At 39.0% G+C, this 27,468-nt stretch overlaps 1 protein-coding gene across 2 annotated transcripts in view; it reads right to left on the reverse strand.

Annotated features, from left to right (window-relative positions):
- The window catches only part of ACE2 (angiotensin converting enzyme 2), a 39,544-nt gene extending 25,424 nt beyond the window's left edge, over positions 1-14,120 (reverse strand). For both annotated transcript variants that reach the window (XM_054720448.1, XM_008154928.3), the window contains exons 1-5: positions 13,935-14,120; positions 5,984-6,142; positions 2,464-2,554; positions 1,891-2,034; positions 180-292 (exon numbers count right to left, since the gene is read on the reverse strand). In XM_054720448.1, the coding sequence (XP_054576423.1) occupies positions 180-292; positions 1,891-2,034; positions 2,464-2,554; positions 5,984-6,142; positions 13,935-14,120 (693 nt within the window). The remainder of the gene's footprint in view (positions 1-179; positions 293-1,890; positions 2,035-2,463; positions 2,555-5,983; positions 6,143-13,934) is intronic.
- Between the last annotated feature and the right edge of the window lie 13,348 nt (positions 14,121-27,468).

Raw genomic sequence — 27,468 nt, forward strand, 5'->3', positions numbered from 1 at the left:
ATCATCTGTAGGAATTGTCCTGTTATTCTTTAAAATACTTTCAAGCCCTAATATTACATAACTATGAGGCCTGGGAATGATTGAACAGTGTGTTAGAATAAGCCAGAATGCCTTTTGTCACTTTCCCTTCTTCCTGTGCACTGCCCTACATCTGTCTCTGGGTACAATCCCTTAGTTACCTCTAAAAAGATACGGTCCACATCTTCAGTCAACTGGCTTCGGCTATAGTTATAGCCATTTTCCCCCTCTGTTTCATAATCTCCTCTCCAATAATCCCCATAGTCCTCATAATCTGTTTAGAAGAACACAAGGGAAAGAAAGAGTAAAAGCACAATGTATATACGTATTAGCCTTGCCTGGAGGCTAAAAAAATCCAAAGATATGTCACATTTTTTTACTGCCCTTCTAGATATCAACTGAAAGGAATGCAAATGAATAATGACACTAGCTCATGTCTATTAAGCACTTGCTCTGTGTCAGAAATTTAACTGTATTATCTCATCTAATAAACTCAAACACTCTACAAGATTGACATTATTATAATCCCCACTGTGCAGATTAACAGCCTGTTTTTAGATGATTAAATCATTTGTCCAAGGTTGCACACAACTAGTAAGGCACAGAGACACACTCCTACTTTCCTAACCCTGGGTCTCTACTCTCTCCATAGATCAGTTTACATCTTTAGCTTTAAAATATGTGATTGCATCTGCATTTTTAAATTCCCATTTTGTTCAGGGCCATATATTTTAAAATCCAACCCAACTCATCTTAGAAATTGCCACAGTGGGCCTATATTTATTTGCAAATCATATGTATAAACAGTATATCTCTGTACATTTTATGTAGTATCTCATCATCAGGAAACATGAGCTTGTGTTAGGTCAGTGATCGGCAAACTCATTAGACAACAGAGCCAAATATCAACAGAACAACGATTGAAATTTCTTTTGAGAGCCAAATTTTTTAAACTTCTTCTAACGCCACTTCTTCAAAATAGACTCGCCCAGGTCGTGGTATTTTGTGGAAGAGCCACACTCAAGGGGCCAAAGAGCCACATGTGGCTCGCGAGCTGCAGTTTGCCGACCACGGTGTTAGGTTATTAGCTAATAAAGTTTGCAAATGTATATTAATGATTTTTATTTTTACAGGCACATTGGCAATGAATGATCAGGAAGATGAGGAGAGAAATAAATATTTGGATGGAAGGATATGGTGATGAGTTACTGTCTCCAGTTTACTTATAGCTTGAGAATATGAGTTTATGTATCAGTGAAAGATATCTGGAAACAACAGATGAAAAAATTCTTCCTTGCTCAACCCAATAAAGTTATTCATAATGCCATGGCTTCAGCTCATTACCCAGGCAGGAGAGTAAGTTAAGAAAGATGGGAATTCCTCCCCATGTTAAGATTTTTATGACCATATGATTTGAGTTATGATTACAACTGCAGAAAGTAATGAGTTTCCAGCCTAAATTAATCTGATTTTTTCTTTCTGTGACACCACCCTGAGGTAAACATGCAAATGACTTTTGAGAATGAACTGTACCTAGATGGGAGCTTAGGTAAGAGACTGTCTCTGTTTCTCATTCTTTCTGGGAAATAGAATTCCTACTTAATCCCCAGACAACCTCAGGAACCTTGGGGGCCTGAGACCTTCCCAGACAACCGATTTGTTTGAGGCCTTGTAGTTGAGCTCTTTAACTGTAGAATGTCAATTCACCTTTCCTTATTCCCTAGTAATTTCTTCTTTGAGACAGGCAACATGAATTATTCAGCAGAGGATCATTAATTTAGGGAGATACCTTATATCAAAGGGCAGCCTTGGTAATCCATGAGAGGGGAAAAAACCATGGCCTCAAAGACCTCTACAGACCAGCAAACTTACTGTTTCCTCTTGCCATCTCATTTTTCAGGACCACATACTCTTCATATAATGGCCTCAGCTGCTTGCCGACCTCAGACCTCCAGCCTTCCCAAACCCAGAGCCTTTGATTATAATCTTTGCTCTTCTCCATTATGTCTTCCAAGCCTGTTATTGCAAAGCACCCAAAGGGAAATAAACTTGCATTTGTAAAATTTTTATTTGTAAACAATTACATGAACTTTCAAGAATTAAAAGTAAGGCTGGCACACATAAGGTCATAAAGTTATAAAATGAAATATCATGATTCATTAATTTCCTCATCCTTATTATAGTTCTAAAATATTTGAGGAGAAAATAAAACCACTGACATCATTTAACTGCTAACTTAATTAAGTTACTTGAATATGACAGACTTTACAAATGTAGTTTTGTTAAATGCTAAGTTTGTCTATGTGCTGAATCACATATTTGGAATCTTCTCACCTGTGGATTATTCATGTGAAAGGCACAATGCCATTATCTAACATCAATTTCATTTTTTAAACTTGGGGGGAAAGTGAATATCATAATCACTGCTCAAAATTAATAGCTTACCTGAAAGTGTTAAGCACTCCTGTGGATTATTTGGGTTACAAACTTTTCCAGTACTGTAGATGGTGCTCATTGTAGTTAGAATTGTGCTCAACTACAAATTAAAGATAATAAACACTGTTAAAATGAGAAATATGCAAAAGAAAATGCTAATGTAAAGATGTCCTTTTAGCCATGTGATTTTTTTTTTTTTATGAATCCAAATACAGCAGTTCACAACTTTTTTTCCAAGTATCTTCCTTTATGCAGGGCAGGAATCTCTCAGTTAAATCTCCTCACCATCAGTTATCAACAGAGCCTTATAAACTTGTAATAAATATATGTGAAGTGATTAAAATAAGCAGATCTCCCAAAATCCAAAAAAACATTTCTCACCTTCACACGCACAAAGTGCAATTGTTGTTACATTCCGCATTCACTGAGTGCACATTTATTGAACATCTACTATGTTCTACACTCTGTCAGTTCTGACATGAACAAGTCACTGGTCCTCAAAGACCCCACAGTCATGGGACAATGAGGGAGCCATGGCATTAATAATTATATAACAGAGTGATATGGGCTATAACTGTCACCAAAAAATAATGTGGGAGTATGAGGAGGAGATTCAGGAATGACTTCAAAGAGGAAGGCAAATTAGAGCTATGTCTTGGAAGAGAAGCAGAAATTGGTCAAGCAGAAAAGAGAGATGGAGGGCATAGCCTAAAAGGTGGAAGGAGGTTGGGAAAGACATGGCCTTTTCAGGGAGTGATGACATGTTGAAGGAAACTAGAATAGTAGTGCTGGTTGAAGGACGTGGGAATGGAGAGATAAGCAGGAGCCAGATTAGTAGGAACCTTTTATGTCATACTGAAAAGTTTAAACTGTACCCTGTAGTTAGAGTTTAAAGGGGAGTAGACATAATAGAGTAAAGCAGTGTTGCTCAAAACATGGTCCATGAATCAATGCAAGTTAGCAAATGGTTTGTTTCCATTATGTGATAAGTACAGTAACTGAGAGAATAAATGTTTATAAACTTTTAAGACCATTTAATGTTTCCATGACATCTAGGCATGCGGTAGATTGGTAATAAAAGAAGAGGAGGAAGGGAGGAAGGGAGGAAGGGAGGGAGGGCTGGTTCTCTCCCACAGATGATTTAAGAAATACCAGATGAAATACCCTGTTTCCCCTTTTCCTATTTCCCGCTTCCATTATTCTTTCATTCGCTATAAGAGTTGCTATCCTAAGACATAAAATAGATTCCATGCTTAAAACTTAACAATATTAACACAAACTTAGAGGCTTAACACAAGACACATTTATTCTCTCTCTTTTTCTGCGGGTCAGGAGTCGGGGCATGGCATGGCTTAGCTAGATGCTTTGCTTCAGGGACTAACAAAGCTTCAGTTAAGGTGCCCGCCCAGGCTCCATTTGCGTCTGCTTCCCTGCTCACGTGGTTGTGGGCAGCTTTTCAACCTCTCCCTTCTTCCTTTCCATTGAATTCATGCATCTTTGAGTCTCCCCTCTTCCCAAACACTTAAAGTTCTTACATGCATTTCATGCTTTTCAATCCTGGCTGCACATTAGAAGTATCTGGATCTTTTAAAAATATAATGAACGGCATAAACTGATGAACAAGAACAGATCCAGAGACTGAGAAACGTCGATCAGAACGTCAAACCTCAGGGAAGGTAGGGATCGGTGGGAGTAAGGGGGAGAAAACAACCAAGGGACTTGAGTGCATGCATATGAGCCTAATCAATGGACACAGACAACAGGGGGTAGGGCATTAGTGGGGGTGGGGGTAATCGGGGAATAAGGACACATATGTAAAAATAATTTTTTTAATTAAAAATTAAAATAAATAAAAATAGAATGTCCGGTTCCAACTAGGATAGACCAGATCAATGGGCAAAGTTTCACATGGTATCTTTGTGGGAAAGATGAGGAAGCATGGACTGGACAAGATAATGTGGATTAACACCTAGTTAGTAAGTAAATCCAAAGAATGCAAAATAACAAATATCAACTTGTAAGAAGAGATGGGCCATATGGTTTCATCTTTCTTCTTCTCATGCAATTTTTTTCTTTTTATAGATGCAGATTAGAACACAGAGTTCCAGAGGAAAAGCAACTAAGAAATAAGACTTTGATGTTAAATAGCCAAATATTTCAATAGATTAGATGAAGGGTCTTAAACTATGATCTGCAGACCAAATCCTATCTGCTTCCTGTTTTTGTAAAGTTTTATTGGAACACAGCCATGCCTATTTGTTTAAGCATTAGCTATGGCTGATTTCCCACTACAACAGCAGAGTTGACTTATTATGACAGAGACAATACAGCCCACAAAACCTAAAATATTTGCTATCTTTACCTTTGTATAAAAGTTTGTTGACTCCCGGGCAAGAGAGATGGAATGAAACAGGGGCAAATATAGGCTTTCTCAAATTTGCACAAACTAGCCACCTAAGAATAGAATTTTAAAAGGTATCCCTTCAGAACATTTGGAGACTTCATTGACAGTGACATTGATATGTGTCAACCATGGAATTTGTCAAAAAAACAAACAAACAAACAAACACACAATCAAACAATAAGACCTAATACTAGTATAGTCCTAGATTGTCTTAGTAGATATAGAGTACAAGGTGCAGAATGTTACATTGCTGTTCACCTCTGTGCAGACCAGAACCAACTCAGAGTGCTATGTTTAGCCTAGAGAGAAAAGGACTCAACTAGCTAAAAAAAATGTTAGCAGCCTTCAGTTATTTAAAGACTATTATAGGAAAGAGCAATTTGGCTTTTGATGGCGGAACAGAGTGTAGGTAAATCCCCTACCACTCAATGGAGTGAGTATCGTTCCATCAGTTAGAGGAAACCATATGTGAAACTGATGTCTTGGAAAGAGGTGAATCACCCACCGCTAAAGAAGTTTGAGCTGAGGTTCTTAGCCACTTGTTAAAGAGGTTGCAGAGGAGAGTCAAGAATGAAAAGAGGAAAGGATTAGACTACAATATGAGGCTTTTCAAGCTTGGCACTATTGACATTTTAGACCAGATAATTCTTTGCTGTTTGGGGATGCCTTGTGCATTGCAGAATGTTTAGCAGCATCCCCACCCACTGGATGCCAATATCACCTCTCCCAAATTGTGACCACCAAAAATGTCTCCAGACATTTTTAAATGTCCCTGGGAGGCAAAAATCACCCACAATTGTGAACCATGGACATAGACTAAGTGTATTATTCAGGCTGCCTGGTCCTCAGGAAGTTACTCTGTTTAGGGTGTCCATATACACTACAGTGCCAAAACAATCCCAGTTTAACTCTGTGTCCTAACATAATTATTACATGTCTTCTTTCACTCTCAAAAAGATTCTAGTTTGGATGATAAATTATGTGGTCACCCCACCTAAGCCCAGAGCTCTTTGTAATGTCAGCATGCCACTCTTTGCAGATAAAGGAAGCAGCCATGGGTGATATGAATGTTTACTATTCCCCAATATTTCAACTCTTAAGATCAATGCTAGAATGTTCACATACTCGTTTGCTCTTGTCTGCTGTGAGGACTGATGACCCATTCTGCTGAAGGACCTGCAATTGAAGCTTGATTGTAAGATTCTGAATTTCTTGTAGTGGATAAGTTTGGGCAAGCTTGGACTGTTTTTCATAAAAGGCAGACCACTTGCTGTCAGCTTCATTCTGAAATGATAAAAATATAAAATATAAAATTAAAGTCATAATGACACTACTTGAACAGATAGAATAGAATATATGGTCCAAAAAACATCTGGTGGAACATCTAATATTTCCTAAGTGTTTTAGTTCTCTACTTTGCTGAAGGTCGAGGCTTAGGTTAAGAGTGACCAGGCCACTCTTGGTTACTCTCTCTTTCTGGCCCACTGCCTAGTTTTCCCAAGAGTCCTGTCCCTAGAACTGGAAGTAAATTCTCACAGATGATTCACATTGTAGGACCCTGGAATTTATAGCCTTAGCACTGTGACATGTGTGAGCTGATCAGGATTCAAGGGTGAATGTTCAAAGGGGAGAGCTTAGTAGAGCTTAGCATGGACTTAATGTGAATACAGACTCTCATGACTATGGGAACCATGAGAAATGAGCACTGGTTTGCAGTAAGCTCCATAGTGCCATGACTTACCAAATATTGTGATCTTAAATTATGTTCCCCAAAGAAAGTTGCCCAGAATATGGCCATTTGGTAGCCATGTTGATTTTTTATCATCAAAAGAAACTAACAAGCATGTGATGATGCCAGAACTCATTTCTCCCCATCTTGAACATCAGCAGGCAAATGGATTCCTACAGACTTCTCTAGTGCAGTCTTCCCTCAATACACAAATTTCCATTTATCAGACTAAAGTGAGCAGTTACTTTGTACATTGTACTTCTCTAGACCATATAAAAGTGGTAGCATATGAGGGAAGTAAGAAAGAGCTCCATTCCTGGAGTCAAACACCTCCCACTAGCTGTGTGACCTTGGGCAGACTACTTAGCCTCTCTGAGCTGCAGTTACCTTATCTGTAAAATTAGAGTAATAATAAAACTTACTTCAAAGGATTGTTTTAAGGGTAAGAAGAATGAACAAATAAGAAAATGCTTAGTAGAATGCCCAATGCATCCCATGCATTAAAAAAAAAAGTTTGCTATTTTTTTCTCTCTTTATTGATTAAGGAAAGTTTGCTATTTTAGTACTTAATAGAAAAACATCCTTGTTCTTACATTGCTTGGAGTTTTATCTGACGGATAAGATATGCATCATGAATTTTTCATTAATGAGACATAAGAGCATATGATAATATATATAAACTATGAGTAAGTCAAGCAGTTTCAGTTATAGGAAAAGAGAGATTCATTCAGACAACTAGACTTGGCCAAGTCCTCATGGAGAAGGTGGGACCTAAGACAGACCTTAAAGTAGGTTGGAGGTGGATGTATGTAAAGTACTTTGCAAAATAATTTACCTCATTTGATCTTCTTAACAATCCCATTAGATAGAAAACCATTTTGTATCCATTTTTCATGTGTGCATTAAGGGTCTGAGAGAAATAATAGTGGAGCTGGCAATCATCTGCCAGCACCTGGATCTTGGATCCTGTGGTGGACAGACCCTAAGATAATTCCCACGATCCCTACTTCCTGGTGGTACACATTTGTGTGATCTCCTCCCCTTGAGTGTGAGCAGGACCCACTTGTAAGCGGTAGCATATACCAAAGAAGACAGGATGTACATGTTTATGTTATATAAGATTGTAATTTTTATCTTGCTGGAGTCCTCTGTGTCCCTTGCTGACTTTGATGCAGCAAGATGCCATGTTGTGAACTATCCTGTGGAAATAACCACATGGCAAGGAAATAAGGATGGCCTCTGGCTGACATCCTGCAAGAAACTAAGGACCTCAGTTCAGTGGCCTACAGGGATCTGAATGCTACCACTAACCATATTAGCTTGGGAGTGATTCATCCCCTGTCAAGCCTCAGGTGAGACCACAGCTCTAACCAGGACCTTGATGGCAACTAGAGACTCAGGAGCAGAAGTTGCAGCTAAGCTTTTCCTGGACTTATGACTAACAGAAGCTGTGAGTTAATAAATGTGTGTTGCTTTAAGCTGCTAAGCTTGTGGTAATTTTTCACACAATCAATAAATTCAACTTCTACACTTATTAAATAACACAGGTGAAACCTGAGTCTGATCAGGTATCTACAGGAGGACTCTGACCACCATCTATTTTGTAAATAAAAGTTTATTGTCACATATTCACACCCATTTATATATTGGCTATGGCTGCTTTCACACTACAATGGCAGAGTAGGATAAAGGTGGGAGAGCCCACAAAACCTGAAATATTTACTATCTAGGCTGTTACAGAAAAAGTGTTCTGATCTTTGACTTTGATCTATACATGTACAGGAAATACAGGGAACAAAAGAGCATGTAAAGCAACACTAAGAGTGCACAATCAGCAAATCCAGAAAGTGGAAGTTTCTATAGGACCAACAATTCAATTTCTCCACAAATAAATTGAAAAGAAAATGAGAGAGGGACTCTATAGATTAAAAAAGGCTTGAAGTACATCCATCAAAACTACTGAAAGGAAATAATCTTGATGGATTCTTAAAATGTTTAAAGGAGACAGTAGGGTACATTTGACTATTGACAAACTATATGATGATACTGAGGAATCATTGTTAAGTTTTTGGCATGGTAGTATTATTAAGGTTGTTGTAAAAATTCTTACTTTGAGAGTCACAAGTTGAAATACTTACACATAAAACTATACGATGTTTTGGATTTCCTTCAAATAATTCAATAAATGTAGATCAGGGAGAAAAATAAAACAGGATTGGCCAAAGTGTTGACTGATAATTGATGAAGCTAGGTGATGATTATTAGGAGATTGAATATACTAGTCTTTCTTCTTTCACGTGTTTCAAAAATGTTATGATAAAATGTAAATAAAAATACATACAATGGAATACTATTTGGCAATGAAATGAATAAAGTAATATTATATGCTACAACATGCAAAGTAAAAAAAAAAAAAACAGTCACAAAGACCACCTATTGTATGAGTGTATTGATAGGAAGTGTTCAGAGTAGGCAAATCTGCAGAAACAGAAAGTAGATTAGTGGTTGCTTAGGGCTTGGGGTGGAAGAAAGAGTGCTACTGGACAAGTGGTTTCTTTCGAGAGTGGCTAAAATGTTCTAAAATTAGAGATGGTAATGATAGTGCAATTCTGTAAATATATTAAAAAGCATTGAATTGTATGCTTTAAATTTGTGAATTTTATGCTGCATAAGTTAAATCACAATAAAGTTGTTGTTACAGCCTGCAATATTAAAAGCAAATTTAAAAATCACCTTATTCTCTAAGTCCTATAATGAGATTTGAAATCCCCATGGAACTGCTCTAAACCAAAGGATTTAGCCAAATTAATGTAATGCTCTTTTACCCAGGTACCTGGTGCATACTAAGAGGCAGCAGCAGTCACTCACCACCAGACCACCCTCCCTAGGTGTAGCTGGTGGTTGCCTGGCATCCAGTCAGAGTGCTTATATCAATGAATAATTGTGCTAAATTTGGGTATATTTAACCATATCATGTTGAGTTGCTCAATCTTAATTTCACCAAAATTACATGACTGAACTGGGACATTATCAAGTTTTCATGACAAAAGGAAACCAGTAAGAGCAAGGCCTCTAATACACTTCACCAATGTTAATTGTCTACAGGAGGAATTTATCCATTCAAAATTGTTATCTACTGAATTATCTTTCACATCTACACCCTTCCATTTCAAGAGATAAAGAAGTAAGTGACTCGACCAAGGTTATCAACAGCCATCTCAGAAGAGTCATGAGAGCATCAGATTTCCTGAATTCCATTGTATTTCCAGCACAATGAGCTTTTCCCAACCTGTACCTGTGTGTAGGTATTTGTGTGTGTCAGGGAGTGTGGGACAGACTCATTGGAGATAGATATGAAGTGGACATTCTTCTCTTGGGCACATAATAGCAGTTTAAAATTCCCCTGGTCTAAGTTCACTGTGACTCCAGCCCTAAAGGCAGAGGAATCAAGGTTTAGGAATCAGAAATGCCAGAGAACTCTAGGGGACCCCAGAAACAAAGGGCTGAAGAAGCCCCAGAGAGTATCCAAAGGCTAACTATTGGGCATCCTGCTCTCTCTTTACAGTTTCTTACAACTCCCCAAGGAATATTTATTAAGGGTTCTTTGAGACCTTTGAGGCTCCAAGAGGGCATTCTTCAACACCCACTTCACCTGCATGGGGCAGCTTTAGTAGTTACTGACAATCACTGGAACAATGAACCAGGTTGTCTCTGCCACAACAGGATCCTTTTGCTCTCTTCCAGAAATAAAACTGTCCGGGAGACCTTCCCTCTCTGCAAAAATAAATCCTTTTGATTTTATATGGATCCTATTTCAAAAATCAAGCCAACAATAAATTTACAAAAAGGGACAGTGTAAAAAAAAGTACTATTATTTTACTCAGAAAATAATTACAGTTTAATTGTGAATACCCAGTCTCAAACATGAAAACTGTATTGGCTATAAAGGGAGCAATTTATTATATATTACATTACAAGTGTTTAATAATTTATTTTTACTGAATTTCTGAACTATTTGGAAACCTGTTTTGAACCAAGCTTTTCTCCTTATCTCTATCTGATGGAACTCTCCGAAGTAGAGAGCATTTGGGACACTACACTGATCAAGTTTTGATGCCTTCTATTATTTTAAGGTATGTTCACACAACTTGATCTAAAAATCAACATGCTAGGTCAGATTCATAGACTGACAAACCCAATATTTTGACTCTGAAATATGACCCAAATTTCCCTTTCTATAGTATCTATTGCTACAATAATACTACATAACAACAACAACAAAAAAAACCTTTAACGGTATAAGTGTATTTTTTTGAAATATATTTTATTGATTTTTTTTTTTTTTACAGAGAGGAAGGGAGAGGGATAGAGAGTTAAAAACATCAATGAGAGAGAAACATCGATCAGCTGCCTCCTGCACACCTCCTACTGGGGATGTGCCCACAACCAAGGTACATGCCCTTGACCGGAATCGAACCCGGGACCCTTCAGTCCGCAGGCTGAGCCAAACCGGTCAGGGCATAAGTGTATTTTTTTATGTGCCTGAGATCACAGACGTAGCCAGGCAGCTCTGCTGATATTGACTTGATTAGCTTACCACTTTGGGGGGTTGGTCTCTGCTGGGACAACTACTTCATGTGTCTCTCATTCTTTAGCTGGCTAGCCCAGGCATGTTTTCATAGCAAAAGCAAAGGAGCAAAAGACAAGCCCCATCATTCAAGTCCATTCGAAGCCTCCACTTGCATCATGTCTGCTAACATCCCATTGATCTAATTAAGTGACATGATGAGCCCATTTACATCACTTTCAGTGGAATGGCACTGCAAAGTGACCTACCCTTGAGCATTGATATAGGAAAGGGTAAAGAACTGGGTCCCTCAATGTACTTGACCATACTTCCTTACCCAGAGTGGATCTACAATCTTTACATTTGCTTAAATATTTCAAGAACCTATTTATAGTTTTCAGTGTCTCGCTTTTCTAGATTAAAGAATAGCCTAGTTTTCATATTACTCAGCAAAAAAAAAAAGAAAAGAAAAGAAATCTTGTCATTCTCAATAATATGGACTTAGAGAATAATAAGTGAAATAAGTCAGACAGAGAAAGACAAACACTGTATGAATTTACTTATATGTCAAATCTAAACAAAACAAAATAAAAACAGACCCATAGATACAGAGAACAAGTTGATGTTTGCCGAAGGGGAGGGAGGTGGCGGGGTGGGGGGGAGTTGAAAAAAATGAATGGCCTAGTTTTACAAGTCTTACCAGTTATACCACCTCTGGTGTAAATAGCACCTCCTTCTATTTGTTATAAATTTATCTCTTTTGAGTTTTCAAAAGTACCATGTTTCTAGCATGAAGAGATTTGGTCAATACAATTGTGAACATGCTATTCTTTCTTGTTTCTCCTCAGACTATTTTTTTTCCTTTGTGAGTCATGCTTTGTATAGCTAATTCTGCTTTCCCTCCTAACTCTTTCTGATCTCCTTAAATCATTCCAGTTGCTCTCTTTGGGGGAAAATTCTTCATTTCTAAAATGGCCACCAGCAGCATTTCTAAGCATCCTGCTCATCTTGGTACCTCTCATAGCACCTGCCGTAGTGCCTGTTTCATTAGGGCATATCAATATATATGTGATAAGAGAATAGAAGAAAGGGTCATTTCCCTCCCTGCCTATTGCTCCCCTCTCCAGGTAAACTCACACAGGTGCACCTAAGTGCACCCTTCACCACTGCTTGAGGAAGGAGAAATTGAGCCCCTGCTTTCTTCTTGCATTCAAATATTTTCACTCTCCTTTAAGAGGCCCAAACTTTCTGCAGTTTGGCCACGCTTCATGTTTATGTTCTTTCATTTCTGGCCTTTGCTCTGATCAATAGGTGCAATTCAAAAGTAATAGCACTTAGTGATCCAGAGATGATTTCAGTAAACATCACTACATATCCCTCTATAACAGGCCTTCTCAGCCTCTGGGCATTCAACAGAAGTGTTACAAGTCTCTTCAGCAATTATAACTCCCTCTCACATTCACGACAATGGTATCTTATTATTTTTCTATGCTCAAAAGCATCAAGTCCTATTCTGGTGGTTTCGTGTACTAATTCAGTCTTCACAATGACCTTATTAGGCAAACATGAAAGTTATGTTATTTTTTACAGACAACAAACCTAAGGTGCAGAGAGGTTAATTAACTAGTTCAACTTCACTCAGCTAGAAAGTGGTGGAGCCAGGATCTGGAGTTTGACAGTCTGGTTCTAGAGCTCTTAGGCATGATGCTGGTACACCTTCATCACCACCTACCGGACCATTCAGCTGAACATGAAAACAAATACACAATACACTACAAGCACCTCCAACAGAGATCAAATAAAAAATAAGAAAAGGGCAACAATGAAGAGATGAAAAAGAGGTATGACAAAAACATGAGACAAGAAAAACATGATCTTCTCTGACAACACTGGGCTGTCAAAATCTCCTGGATTTCTTTGAGCTTTAGAAAAAGAAGAAAAAAGAAAAACTCTGTTTACAGATTTCAAATAAAATAGTAGGTGTCAGAGTTATTCTGTCCAGTGAATGACAGTTGTTTAATTTAAGCGTACAAACTTACTAATCATTTGAAAAAATAAACTTCTGCACTACATTTCTGAAGGAATGCATTGCCATACAAGTGCCACAAAAATTATTTATTAAATAATGTTGCTCAATATTCAGCACTAAATGTGGAAGGATACTTCTTTGGGATCTGTAAGAGAAGAACCCTTAAACCCGTATATTCGTCTAACAAAACATCTTGCTTCCCAGAACATTCTGAGATTTGTCAGAACTGTTTTAATTCTATTTTTTCTTGGAGGACTCTGGGTGGATTCTGTGACTTTTGCAAGTCCCTCGGAGAGAGCTCTGTGACAGCGAAGAAAGAAATTCCTAAGTCCAGCCTCACCCAAACAATTGTTAGATAATTACTATCTAGCTCTTTCACCAAGCCTCGAGGTGCATTTTTCAGTTAACATATTATTTTAGAGAGTCTTCAGATATTCCTGTTCACATCACTAACTTATGGCATTTCCATGAAATGCTTTGAAACCCTGACAATGATGACAATTATGGTGGCAACCTTATGAGGCATGTTCACTGTTTTCTAGGAATCTGAACTGAGACCAGTGAACTATTTTGTAACAATTTTCCAAGTTCAATTAAGTTTAGTTATCTGGGACTTCGGAATCAGAAATACTGAGGCAAATATCCAACTTCCCAGCTCAGGGTATTTCTTTGATTTTCCTTTTCAGTTGTATGGGCAGTAATCTAACCTGTAAGAAGCAATAAATACTCATATGAAGCCATGCACACTCACCATTTTTTGGGCATTCTCGTCGGTAATATTGGTGTTATAATTCCAAGAAGCAAGCGCACTTTCATGAGACAGGTCTTCAGCTTCAGAGTTAAAATTCTCCAAAAATATCGTGGCGTTTTTCTCAGTCGTGGATTGAGCAGCAGTTACAGCAACAAGGCTGAGAAAGAGCCAGGAAGAGCCTGACATCTTTCCCTGTGCGCCAAGATCCCATCCACTGAACAACTTTCCCTAGAGTAAAACCTCCTCATGAGTTTTTCTCTCTCATCAGCCTTTGAACTTGGGTTGGGCACTGAGCAGGGAAGACAGAAAAAAAAAAGGAAGAAGAAACAGTAAACAATCTGATGAACCAATAGGAAGTTCATCCTGGAGAGGACAGATATGTACGCATATTTTAAAATGATTTTTAAAGTAAATCAAATAAACAAATGTTATTCATTAATCCCAGAGAATCATAGCTTTCCTAGCTTTTATGGCCAAATCAAAACTTGTACATGTGGTTAATAAGTTCCTAAAAAGCTGTTAAAAATACACTGAAGGTGTTATAATTTTACAGTGACCAAAGAAGGCTCGAATTAAGGATCATGTAAGCAATGTTGTTACTTATCTGTTTTTCAGACAATTCCATGAACAGTGAGTTATCCCTACTTTCTTTTTATTTCAAGCTCATATTCACAGAAACTATCTACTTGGGTAACATTTTCTCTTCCTAAATAAATGACTTAGCCCTTGTATTTATAAAATTCACTTCTTTCTGATACATTGTAAATTTCACACAATTATTTTCTTAAAATAATAAGACTACCCTCCACTCCACAGGTTAACTCTCATGATCTAGCTTAGAAAAACTTAAAAAGGTTCACTTTCTATTTCTGAGATTACTATGGTGAACACTGGCTCTATGGCTGACTTCATTGGGTGTCTCCTTCCCTTTCACTTACCTGTTCAAACCTCAGGCAAGGTCACAAGGAAATGAGAATGCCTCTGCAAGGTATGAAATTCAAGGAGTGTCCATATCAAGCTCTGGTTATCTTTAGCCATAGGATCATGGCAATATAGAGTTCAGTGAAACTTCAGTGGTTATCCTGGCGAATCTTCAGGAGCTGAATCAGTGTCCTCATTCAGAAGGTGTAGGTATTCATGCCACAGATAAAAGAGAGGAGCCTCTTTAAATGGCAAGGCTCGTGGGTCTGGGTGACTGTGATTATGAAACCTTCACACAGGGGAAACATTTCTTCACCTAGAAAAACAAGTCTTCCAGGTCCAGGTGAAATTACAGTAATTAAGCCTGTAAAAAAGTTTTCACCTCTTCCCCTTACTTCAAAGCTGTACGTACTACTGTGGAATAGGAAAAATAATTGTAAGCAAGTGTTTTCCATTATAGTATGTCATTTAAGCATTACAAACAATCTAGAGGTAAATATTTTATCACCATTATACAGATTATGAAACTGAGACCCAGAGAAGTTAAACCAATTGTCAAACTTCACTCCCTTGGTAAGTGATAGAGCCTGGATACAAATGCAAGCAGCTTGATTCTAGAGTATAGGCCTTTAAGTTGCAGTCAGTCAAAGAGCAGTGATGGGGTGTAGATCAAGACCAACAGAGGGGCAGTGCTGATGCTGTCTGTCTGTGAAAATAATGGATTTTGGTCCCGCCACATCAAAAAGAGGTAGATTCTTACTGCCATTGTTGTGACTCATCATACATAAATCTTTTAAGAAGTTAAGTAGTTGATAAATTTAAGTAATTACAATAACAAATTTTAAAGAAAGTAACATGGGGGGGGAAATCAGTGAAATTTCAGTAAGGCTCCTCCCACGTTTGAGGAGCTGAGACCCACTCTTCTCACAGGCATTAGGAGAATAACCAGTCAAGAAAAGAGGGAACGTAGCATAAGGCTCTGAACAAAGAGCTACAATCTCACCTTAATAAAAGCTGAAACAAAACTCTACTGAGGTCACTTCCTGAATGAAGCTCGTGTTCAGGAAAAAAATGGGAGTAGTTCAACTCCAATTCACTAAGGCAGAAAATAAGATTAACGTGTTTAAATTAAAATGGAGAAAGCAGGATGTAAACTCTGAAAGCTAAAAACAGTGTCAAAGAATCTGAGCTAACAGCGAGGCAGGAAAATTCTGGAAGCCACTAAATTTTGAGAAGCAAGGGAAATAGGTAAACTGTCCGCAATAATTCTGTAGGAAAATCAACTCGGTGATGGCCAATTGCAAGTAGTGACTGTATTGGTGGAATTTTTTCACTCTGCAATGAGAAGATGTTGCTGTTCTGACACCTATCCAGAAGCATTCAGCCCATTCTGAAAATGCAAATAAATCCACTAAAAGAAATCCCACCTCATTTCCATGGGGTGGGACCCATATAAACAACTAGCCTAAAGGAAGGATTGTCATTGAGAAGGAATGAAGCCAGAGAACATTAGGAGATTGGAGATGCAGAAAACCTGTTCTACTTCTCAAAAAGACTGGAGGGTGAATTTTATTAAGGCATAAAGGGTAGAAGGAAGAGCTCTTGATCTTGACTTCTCACAAAACTATAAAATATAACTTGTAGAATGTGGTTTGCACTTGTAAAATATATATCTCTGGCCCTAAATATACTGTATAGAGGCCCAGCACGGGTGGGGTCCTGCCAGCCTGCCCCATCTAGCCGATGGGGCCAGCAGGCTGTGGGGAGGGGATGCAGGAGGTTGGCAGGTCGGCCCCGCCCCCTGGTCAAACTCGTGATTGAACTCCCAGTTGAGGGGATAATTTGCATATTAACCTTTTATTATATAGAATACCTAAGGATTCACTAGGAACAAGTCAAATGCTGCCTGCATCATTTCCTTTCCGATAAAAGAATAGAAGAGTAAACAAACAAACAAAGACAGTGTATCTTCCATTTCAATAAGAGATTTAACAAAGTGTAAAGTTCTACCAGATAGATCTAATGTCCCAGAAACAACCACACACTAGGATTAAGCAGTCCTCTGGTCAACAATAGTTCATGTCCAAAACAACAAGAATTTTGATTCAATAATGATTTATTGTGTACCTACTGTGGACGAAAGGGGCCACATGCTGACCTGACAAGCTCAGGGAAGGCCTGCATGGCAGTCTTGCAAACTCAGAGACATAAAGGAACCACAAAGGATGGTCTGAAATTAAACTTTAACAAAAAGCAGCTATGGTGGGCAGTTACATCCCAGGCCAGTCAACCTTTACCTTACCTTAACTGTCTTTTTGCATCTATGATAACATACCCTTGAAGTGTCTGGGTAACTTGTAACTTCCATTTTTCTGGACCCCATTGGGGCACAACCAAATGTGGTGGGCGCCAGGACAGATACCACAAATTCCTTCATTATCATGTTAATTGTTCCTGCACCCACCTAAGTATGTGTCCATCATTTTACTTTTTATCCAATCCCAGGGATCGCCCCACCCCCGCTTTGCTTTATCCCACCTCCTTAATCTATCACCAATGAATTTCATGTAACCCACCTATGTCCCTCCTTTTATTGCAATGTATAAATACAGATGTAACCCGCCATTCTCCGGAGCATTATCTCAATTCGTTGAGGTTCTGCTTCCCGGCATATGTCGACAGTTTGGCTCAAATAAACTCACAAAAATCTTTTACAGGTTTCAATGTGGGTTGTTTTTTTTTTTACATTAACACTACTATACGCCAGGCACTATTCTATATGTTGGATATACTAGTACACTAATAAATAAGACAGGAAATGTTCCTGTGGCTATCATATTATATGACATTGGGTAGAGGGAAGAAACAAATAGCTGATGATAAATGCTATGACTTTGCAATAAGCAAAGGAGGATGGTAAATGATGGGGATGAGAGGGGTGACATTTGAACAAAGACCTGAAGGAAGGGATGAAAGCTGTGTGGATATCTAGGGGAAGACTGTTCTAGGCAGAGGGAACAGCAAGTGCGAAGAGTATAGGCAGATCTCAAGAACATGAGAGGCCTTTGTGGCCAGAGCCCCGACTGGGGGCCATACCAGGAGGGCCTTACAGACAATTGGAGGACTTTGGCTTTTACTCTGAGTAATGTGAGAAGACACTGGAGGGCTTCCAGCAGAGAATTGATCTGGCAAAAGTTTTAACCGTATCACTCTCACTGCCGATTAGCAAGGAGACACTAAGGGAGAAGGGTAGATGCAGGTAGACCAGCCAGGGAGCTACTACAGCAACCCAGTCAAGCAGGTTGAATAAAAGCTTAATATGAGCTGTAAATCCAACTTGGCTGCCCAACAAAAGGTAAATCCATCTTAGACTCTCTTAGACTTTGTTAATACAAGTATTAGATGCAAATTAATTTAGAGCATCATGCTCATTTCAGACAACCACAATTTGCAGAGACAAGGAGAGCATCCAGAGGAAAATAAATAAATGGATCTAAAATAATGTCATCTGAAGCACAGTTCAGACATGGAAGAGAAGACTTAGGGTGGACAGTTCTCCTCCATCATGAAGCCATCATTTAGAAGACTTAAGTAGCATAACAGATTTACTCTGCCACTTATTACTTGTGTGATTTTAGGCAGGTAATATTCCTCTGTACCTAATTTCCTTATTTCGAAGCTGATAACAATCTCATAGGGATAGTGTATTATATGAATCAATACTTGAGAACACAGAGCCCTAACCAGTTTGGCTCAGTGGATAGAGCATCAGCCTGCGGACTCAAGGGTCCCAGGTTCAATTCCGGTCAAGGGCATGTACCTTGGTTGCGGGCACATACCCAGTGGGGAGTGTGCAGGAGGCAGCTGATCGATGTTTCTCTCTCATCGATGTTTCTGACTCTCTATCCCTCTCCCTTCCTCTCTGTAAAAAATCAATAAAATATATTTTAAAAAAACACTTGAGAACACAGAGAAGAATGCTGTGAGCCTAATAATAAAAGCCACTTGAAATGAGAGGAGTTGTGTCATCATTAGGGAACTTTAAGAAATGAGGGAAATGGGAGAATTGTCCATAGTAGTTCTGTAGGAAACTGGTATAGTCCAAGAATAAACAGGCCCACATAAACAAAACTAAAATATACAGCTTGGGTTATACCAGTTTTGCATTTTTAAACCACTTAAGGTAGAAATGTTTCTAAAATATATTCCACCCTAATCAGGATGTTGCCTGTACATTATTTTGTATCTCGCGATTTTTTTTTTTTACAATGACTCACTGTCATCAACTTGAAAATTGTTGACTGAGTAAGCTGTAATGTGACAATGTCTTCAAGGCTTTACATTAAATGGCTCCAAACAGCTTTATTGCTCTTAATTCTGCTATCTATGTAGGCTCTTAATTCACTGTCACTTCTTGAAGAATCTATCTACTTCTAGTAGCCCTGCCCACCATAAATCCCCTCCCTGTTTCTGATATGCTACCAGCTAAAACCTAAATGGAAACTAGATAATCATAGAGTTCAATCAGAGAGCTCCCTCTTCATAGGCTCAAATCTGAGGGTGGGTCTCCACTCTGCTGGAGCAAAGTGCATAGACTTTGAGATCTATAGTGCCCTTATTGCTCATACTTTTTACATACTTCCAGTAGTCATAAATGGTGAGATTGCCAAATAGCTCTAGCAAAAACTTCTTCAAATTCCCCAAGTTGAGAGGATAACTTCGGTAAACTTCAGAGGAAAACAATGATGTTTTGGGCAATTTCTTATCTTAAAATTGATAGAAGAATGCTTCTGACAAGAATAAGAAAGCATATCAAGAATATAAAAGCATATAGAGTTTAAAACTTACATGGCCAATAATTATTTGCATTTAGTAAAATTGGTTTTGACCACATATTTATTATACAAAATGAATTTATAAGTACTTTAGAGAAAGTAAATAAGTTGGCTTTTTAGCCCAAAGAAAAAGCTAAAGCTCTTTCCTGTTTACTTTTCTAGTTGCATAGCAGTCATTTTTTCCCTATAGATGGAGCAAATATAATTTTCAGTAGCCAAATTGAGAAATATTTCCAACAAAGTTCAAACTTGGAAGGACAAACTGGATTTTAGGGAGTTTGTACTGATTATAACTGATCTGAATTTATGATAATACAGTGCTTGCCATGTAACCCTAATATATTTTCATACCCAGACTGCAAAATATCAGGCAACACTAGAGCCACTAGCATAAATTTACATCTAGAGCCGTAGGAGCAAAACTTGAGCCTTTATCCTAAGGAAAATTATAATCCATGGCAGAGTTTGAACATAGGAGTGACATATCTCACTTACCTTTGAAAAGAATCACTCTGCTGTGTGGAGAACAGACTACATAGGGGCAAGACTATTATAGGCAGAAAGACCGGTAAGGAGGCTATTGAAATAATCCAGGTGAGTTATGATGATGGCTTGATGGTAGCAGTAAAATTTGTGAGAAGTAGCTGGATCTTGAATACATTGCAACAGCAAAACCAACAGGACTTACTGGTGAATTGGATGTGGGATGTGAAAGAAAAAGAGAGTCAAAGATTACTACAGGGTTTTTAGACTGAACAAGTAGAAGGACAAGGTTGACATCGATTTAGGAGAAAGTTGCAGGTAAAACAGTTTGAAGGAAAGAGTAAGAGTTCAGCCAAGTTTGTGATATATATTAAAGATCAAAGTGAGGGTGTTGAGAAGGCAGTTAAATAAACAAATCTGCAGTTTGGTGGAAAAATCAGGGGTGGGGATAAAAATTTGAGAATTGCCAAAACCGGTTTGGCTCAGTGGATAGAGCATCGGCCTGCGGACTCAAGGGTCCCAGGTTCGATTCCTGTCAAGGGCATGTACCTTGGTTGCGGGCACAACCCCAGTAGGGGGTGTGCAAGAGGCAGCTGATTGATGTTTCTAACTCTCTATCCCTCTCTCTTCCTCTCTGTAAAAAATCAATAAATATATTTTAAAAAATTAAAAAAATTTTGAGAATTGTCAGCTAGAGATAGTTAGCCAAATATGTCTTTTCAGTTAAGACCAAAAGGGAACAATATTAACTCTTAAGATTCCCCATGTGCTGAAAACTATTTCTTAGTCCAGACCTTGAGAGGAAATTTGGATGGATAAATAAGGAAAAAGGTTACTTGAAACAACCCCCAGCCCCAAGGAGCCATCTGTGAACTAAACAGGGAGGTTCATGAATTTGGCCAGAGCATTACATTTTTTCATTGGTTTATAGCAAAGTAGACACATCTCAGGAGAACAAGAAGGTTGAGTTGGACCAAGGTACAGATTCAGGGAAGGCAGCTGACATGAGAGATGGTCCAAGTCAAGTAGCTTAGAACCAGTTCAGGTCAAGGCCAACTGGGCATTTAAAGCATAGAAAACTCCTTTTGGAACCAGCTTCTGCCTCCCAGCTAGAGTATGAGGTGACTAAAGACTTTTACACTTTGGTTAATTGGTTAATAGTTCCCAATTGGCTCTAAATATCTTAGAATAAGCCTGCATCCCTATTGGCCTCTACCTCAGACTTCAGAATGAGGCACTGAACATATTTATCAACCAAAGAAGATTCCTGACGAGACTGAAGACAGGTGGGCAAATATCAGGAGGGTCTTTAATGACAAAGAATGAAGTTAATAGTAAGGCTGATCCATTATAATTTCAATTGAATGCATTCATGTGAACATGGGATTAAAGAATTTACCCTTCAATTTTTTTTTTTTAAATATATTTTTATTGATTTCAGAGAAGAAGGTAGAGGGAGAGAGAGATAGAAACATCAGTGATGAGAATCATTGATCAGCTGCCTCCTGCACAGCCCCTACTGGGGATAAAGCCCACAACCCAGGTATATGCCCTGACCAGGAATCCAACCATGATCTCCTGGTTTATAGGTCAGTACTCAACCACTGAGCCATACCGGCTGGGCTACCCTTCAACTTTTTTACTTCCAGATTGATCCTCCTTGAAGTTCAGATATTAGGCATTCAGGATTTATAACTTGAGAAAACACTTCGAGGAGCTCTCATACTGAATGTCTTTCTCTCCTCGGCCTTTTCACTGGGTTTTGTGATTGGTGTTACCCAAAGTTTTTTTTTCTCCCCTATTGCAACACTTGAATCTCCCTAAAATTAGCTGGGAGCAGGAGTCAGTTACAGCTCACTGGGTAGCTTAATAATATTTAGGAAATAATTCAGCATCCCCTCTGAATTTATTTGGTCAAGAAGTCCTTAGGCCCAAGTTTTATACAAATTCAATATGAACCTGACATTCAGGAATAACTCCAACACTTCAATAAGATGGTGCTGAAAAACCTATGATGCTTAAGAGCACAGACACTCTAGAGACACTTTTGGTAGTCTGGATCCATGCCTCAAAGTAACACTCTCCTTAGTAAACTGGAGAAACAGTAGGGGAGGACAAAAATCTCCATGTATTACTCAGTTGGAATTTCAACCTGGCACTCCTCTAAGGAGAAAGAGGAGAAAGCTACTGGTAATAAAAATTCAGAGTTTTCAAGGTCCAGGACAAAGTAAAGCATTAGACCAGGCCCCAAGACACTCATCAGTGAGCATTAGGCATTGGCAATCCAGTACCTTGAAGCTCTCCACTGGGGCCACAGAGCTTCTGACATGTATGGAGATGCTGTGGTCAAGCTGCCAACTAGAATGGTAATGGGGTGATGAGTAGAGGCAGAAATGATAAAAAAAATTACCTAAGTTTTGTTTAATAAAGAGAGGAGGAGAGAATGAGAAAGAGAATTCTAGGGCATTAACTGGAGTATGGATCTGTCTTTATAGATTACAAATAATGGTTGGTATTGATATGCCATGAACTGTGTCAAACAATTTATAAGCATTATCTTCCTGAATCCTCACTGTCACCCTATGAGTAAGGAACTATTATAATTTCCATTTAATAATAGTATACATGAAGACTTAAAGAGGCTAACTAAACAGCCCAAGTCTAATTAAAAAGTGGAGGTGGCCACATTTAATCCATTTATTCATCATAATGCTCAACTAATTAGGGAGAGGGCTTTGCAAATATTTACTATAGGATATCTGTAGTAGTTTATAAAACTACTTCTTCACGTCTCCTTGTATCAACACCATTTACAATGTGACTTTGCAGCATCTCCCATCAAGAGATATAATGTATTTCCTTTCTTCTTGAATCTGCTTTGGCCAGCAGAATGTAGCCTAAGTAATAGTAGGCCAATTCTGAAGCTAGGCCTCAAGAATCTCTCTCTCTCTCTCTCTCTCTCTCTCTCTCTCTCTCTCTCTCTCTCTCTCTCTCTCTCTCTCTGTCTCTCTCTCTGTCTCACTCTATCTCTATTCCTGAGGGCCGAATAGCCACACACTGAACAAGCCTGAGCTAAACTCCTGGAGAATGAGAAACCACTCACTGAGAAATCAGAAATGAGACAATCAAATTGAGGCCACTGTATACCAGCAAGCCTCCAGTTTCTCTGGCAACTGACTTCAGATGTATGAGTGAGAGCAGCTGAGACCAGACTTCCCGGGTGAGCACAGACAAAATTGTCAACCCATAGAATCATGAACTAAATAAATGGCTGTTGTTTTAAGCCATGGATTTTGGGGGTGGCTTTTAATGTAGCAAAAGCTAATTGATATGTTCTCTTAACTTCTCCAAGGTCTTTCAAAATTATCTATTCAGTCAGAATGCTTTGGGGCTGCAAGTAAGAAGCAACTCTTACTCAACTGCTTAAACAATAAGGAAAACATATTAACATACACATAAAAGACTATGACAGGTTAAATCCAGAGTTGGTTAATTTAGTGGCTTAATGATATCATCAAAGACCTCGGTTTCTTTCATCTTTCCACTGTATCACCCTCAGCATGTTGACCTCTGCTCTGATTAAAGCTTGTGGTCAGTCACAGATGGATACATTCATTTCAGGCATCACATCTAAAAACAACAATGTGGGAAAAGAGGAATTGTTTTTTCCTGTGAATCTCTATTTTTTAATAAATTTTTATTTATTTTTATTGATTTCAGAGAGAAAGGGAAAGGGAGAGAGAGATGGAAACATCAATGATGAGAGAGAAACATTGATGGGATGCCTCCTGCATGCCACCTTTTGGGGATTGAGCCCACAACTCAGGCATGTGCCCTGACCAGGAATTGAACTGTGACCTCCTAGTTCATGGGTCGAGGCTCAACTACTGAGCCACACTGGTTGGCTTCAATGAATTTTTATAATAACAAGGGAAACTTTACCAGGGGACTTGGATAAATGAATTAGACTAATAAAGATATATATCTGGTCTATGTTGGAAAATGGTAGACATCCAACTAAACTTGGCTCTGCCTTAAGGAAGTAGGAAGGGATGTCTTTCATATAGGTAATATAGGTAGTGCTTTTCTATCCACTGTAGAGGGGTTGTTTCTGGGGATATTTTCTGCAAAGAAATTTTATTCCAGCCCTAACGGGTTTGGCTCAGTGGATAGAGCATCGGCCTATGGACTGAAAGGTCCCAGGTTCGATTCCGGTCAAGGACATGTACCTTAGTTGCGAGCACATACCCAGTAGGAGGTGTGCAGGAGGCAGCTGATCAATGCTTCTCTCTCATCGATGTTTCTAACTATCCCTCTCCCTTCCTCTCTGTAAAAATAAATAAAATATATATATTTTTAAAAAGACATTTTATTCCAACCATGAGTTTGGGTTCTTATGAATTTCAGGCACAGAAGGCAGAACATGCAAGATCTTCTTGAACTGTACCTTGGTCTGGAGGGAGTTTCCATCTTAGTATCAATATCATGCTGATGCCTCTACCCACTGATTGACTATGTAGGATATCCTATCTAATAAAAGAGTAATATGCAAATTGACCATCACTCCAACACACAAGATGGCTGCCCCCATGTAGTCAAAGATGGCTGCCCCCATGTGGACACAAGATGGCCACCACAAGATGGCCAGTAGGGGAGGGCAGTTGGGAGGGACCAGGCCTGCAAGGGAGGGCAGTTGGGGGTGATCAAGCCTGCAGGGGAGGGCAGTTAGGGGTGACCAGGCTGGCAGAGGAGAGAAGTTGGGGGTGACCAGGCCTGCAGGGAAGGGCAGTTGAGGGGGACCCAGGCCTGCAGGGGAGAGCAGTTGGGGGGGATCAGGCCTGCAGGGGAGGGCAGTTAGGGACAATCAGGCTGGCAGGGGAGCAGTTAGGCATCAATCAGGCTGGCAGGGGAGTGGTTAGGGGGTAATCAGGCAGGCAGGCAGAAGCGGGTAGGGGAAATCAGGAAGGCAGGCAGGCGGGCAGTTGGGAGCCAGCAGTCCTGGATTGTGAGAGGGATGTCCCATATTGGAGAGGGTGCAGGCTGGGCTGAGGGACAACCCCCCCCCCCCATGCATGAATTTTATGCACTGGGCCTCTAGTCTGTATATATAAAAAGCTAATGTCCGTGACAACCAGGATGACCAAACGACTGGTCACCAGGAGGTGCATTGAGCACCTCTCAGTCCCTCCCCCATGGCCTACAGGCTCTGATCGCAGCAAGGCAGGCAGCGTGCGGGCAGGGCAGTGAGCAATGGTGGGCTACCACGTGTGATTTTGTGTGCTGGGCCTCTAGTAACCAGATAAGAGTGGGCAAACAGTGTTAACTCCTTACCCAATAAATGAAATGTATGAGAGAATACAAACCATGTGGAACACATAATCTTTGTCTCATACAACCTGTGTTGTTGGAAAAATTTTACTCTGATGACACACATAAAAGATGATGTGAATAAACTCTAATTTGTAAGATTTAAAAGTTTTCATGATTTCAGAGAATTAGAACGTCAGCATGGGCCCAAAATATTAGGTAAGCTTTCTGAAGGAGAGGAGACTCTGAATCATAAAGACTACTACTAATAATAACAGTAACAATAATAATATTGAAACTTTGTTGAGTGCTTATTATGTGCCAGGCAGAGTTTACCCGCTATACTAGTACATGTGCTCCCTCATGTAATCCCCACAACAACGCTATGCAGTGAGCAATAGCACCATCCTCATTTCTAGGTGAAGAAAGTGAGGCACGGAATCAAGATCACAAAGCTGGAAAGCAATGAGCTGGGATTCAAACCTCAGCAGTCTGTCTTTAAGTCCATACTCTTTGTGGTCAGAAAGGGATTTTTGAAACAATTCTTATTGCAGACATGGAAGAGAGGGATAGTCAAGGCATGAAGAAGCATAAAAGTCGTGGAGGGACAGCTCAAAAAAATGGATGACATCAAACTTGCATTAGTTACCAACACAGTTTCTCCTTGCACTTCTTATATTGCACTTATCATGATTTCCACTGAGAGGACAGCATCAGGGCTCTACCCTACCTTGGTAAAAAGCTGTTTTTTCTCAGTAAGGTGAGAAGGTTCAGTAATAGGGAGTGATTAGAAATCATAGATTCCCAGATGACAACATCAGATGGCATGGCAATAATTTTGTTCTCTTTAAAGCAAATCCATATCAGTGATATACAGCAGTGGTTCTCAACCAGGGTGATTTTGCTTCCCAGAGGACAACTGGTAACGTGTGGAAACATTTTTGGTTTTCACAACTTAGGGGAGAGTGCTACTATATCTAGGGATGTAACGTGTGGAAACATTTTTGGTTTTCACAACTTGGGGGAGATTGCTACTATATCTAGGGATGCTGCTAAACATTGTACAATGCACCAGACAGGGCCCCACAAACGAGAATTATTTAAGCCCAAATTTCAAGTGCTGTGGTTAAGGGACCCTGGTCTAGATAGTGCTATAATCATAGTGATCTTAAGAACTAACATGTGTACATGATTCTATCTCAGTCAGGGCCAAGCACAATAGTAAACTACCTATTCCCAATAGTAAAGCTGCCAAGGTATGTATATTTAAATATATATATAGTGTCTCCAAAAATATATAGACACTTTGAATAACTATAAAGGCAGTGTTTATTAAAATACATTTAATTTTCAAAATGTAAGAGCTATCAACTGTTAAAGTGTGTATACATTTTTGGGACACCCTATATGTGTGTATATGCACTGGTCTCATACTGGGGGGTGTAGTGTACAGCATAGATAATAGAGTCAATAACATTGTAATAATTATGGTGACAGGTGGTTACTAGACTTTGGTGACCGGTGGTTACTAGATCACTTTATAAGGTATGTTGAATCACACGGTTCATTTTATTCACTAATTTTTACGGATTTTTAATATTTATTTCATTCAATATCAAGTGTTACTAATCCTACTTAAAAAAAACAGAGGCTAAGCCAATTTAAATGTCTTGCCCAAATTATACAGTATTTTAAAATGCTCATACATTGTGTTAAAGAATTCATAGCAACTGATTCAGTATCCATGTTTTAATTATTATCATTTGACTTTAGATTATTTCCATTTTAAAAAAAATGCTTTGTCATCAACTCTTCTCCTGGAATAAGTTGCATATGTCATCTATGCTGTGCCAGGTGTGTACTCAATGGAGGACAATAACTGGTATTGGGGTGCCTGAAACTCCATGCCTGAGTAATGTGCAGTGTGATTGCTAGGATTATTCTTTGTCCATCCTGAATAAAGAACTATGGGCAGTGGCATGGAAAGA

Source organism: Eptesicus fuscus, chromosome 1, assembly GCF_027574615.1.
Source record: "Eptesicus fuscus isolate TK198812 chromosome 1, DD_ASM_mEF_20220401, whole genome shotgun sequence".
Lineage (NCBI taxonomy): Eukaryota > Metazoa > Chordata > Mammalia > Chiroptera > Vespertilionidae > Eptesicus > Eptesicus fuscus.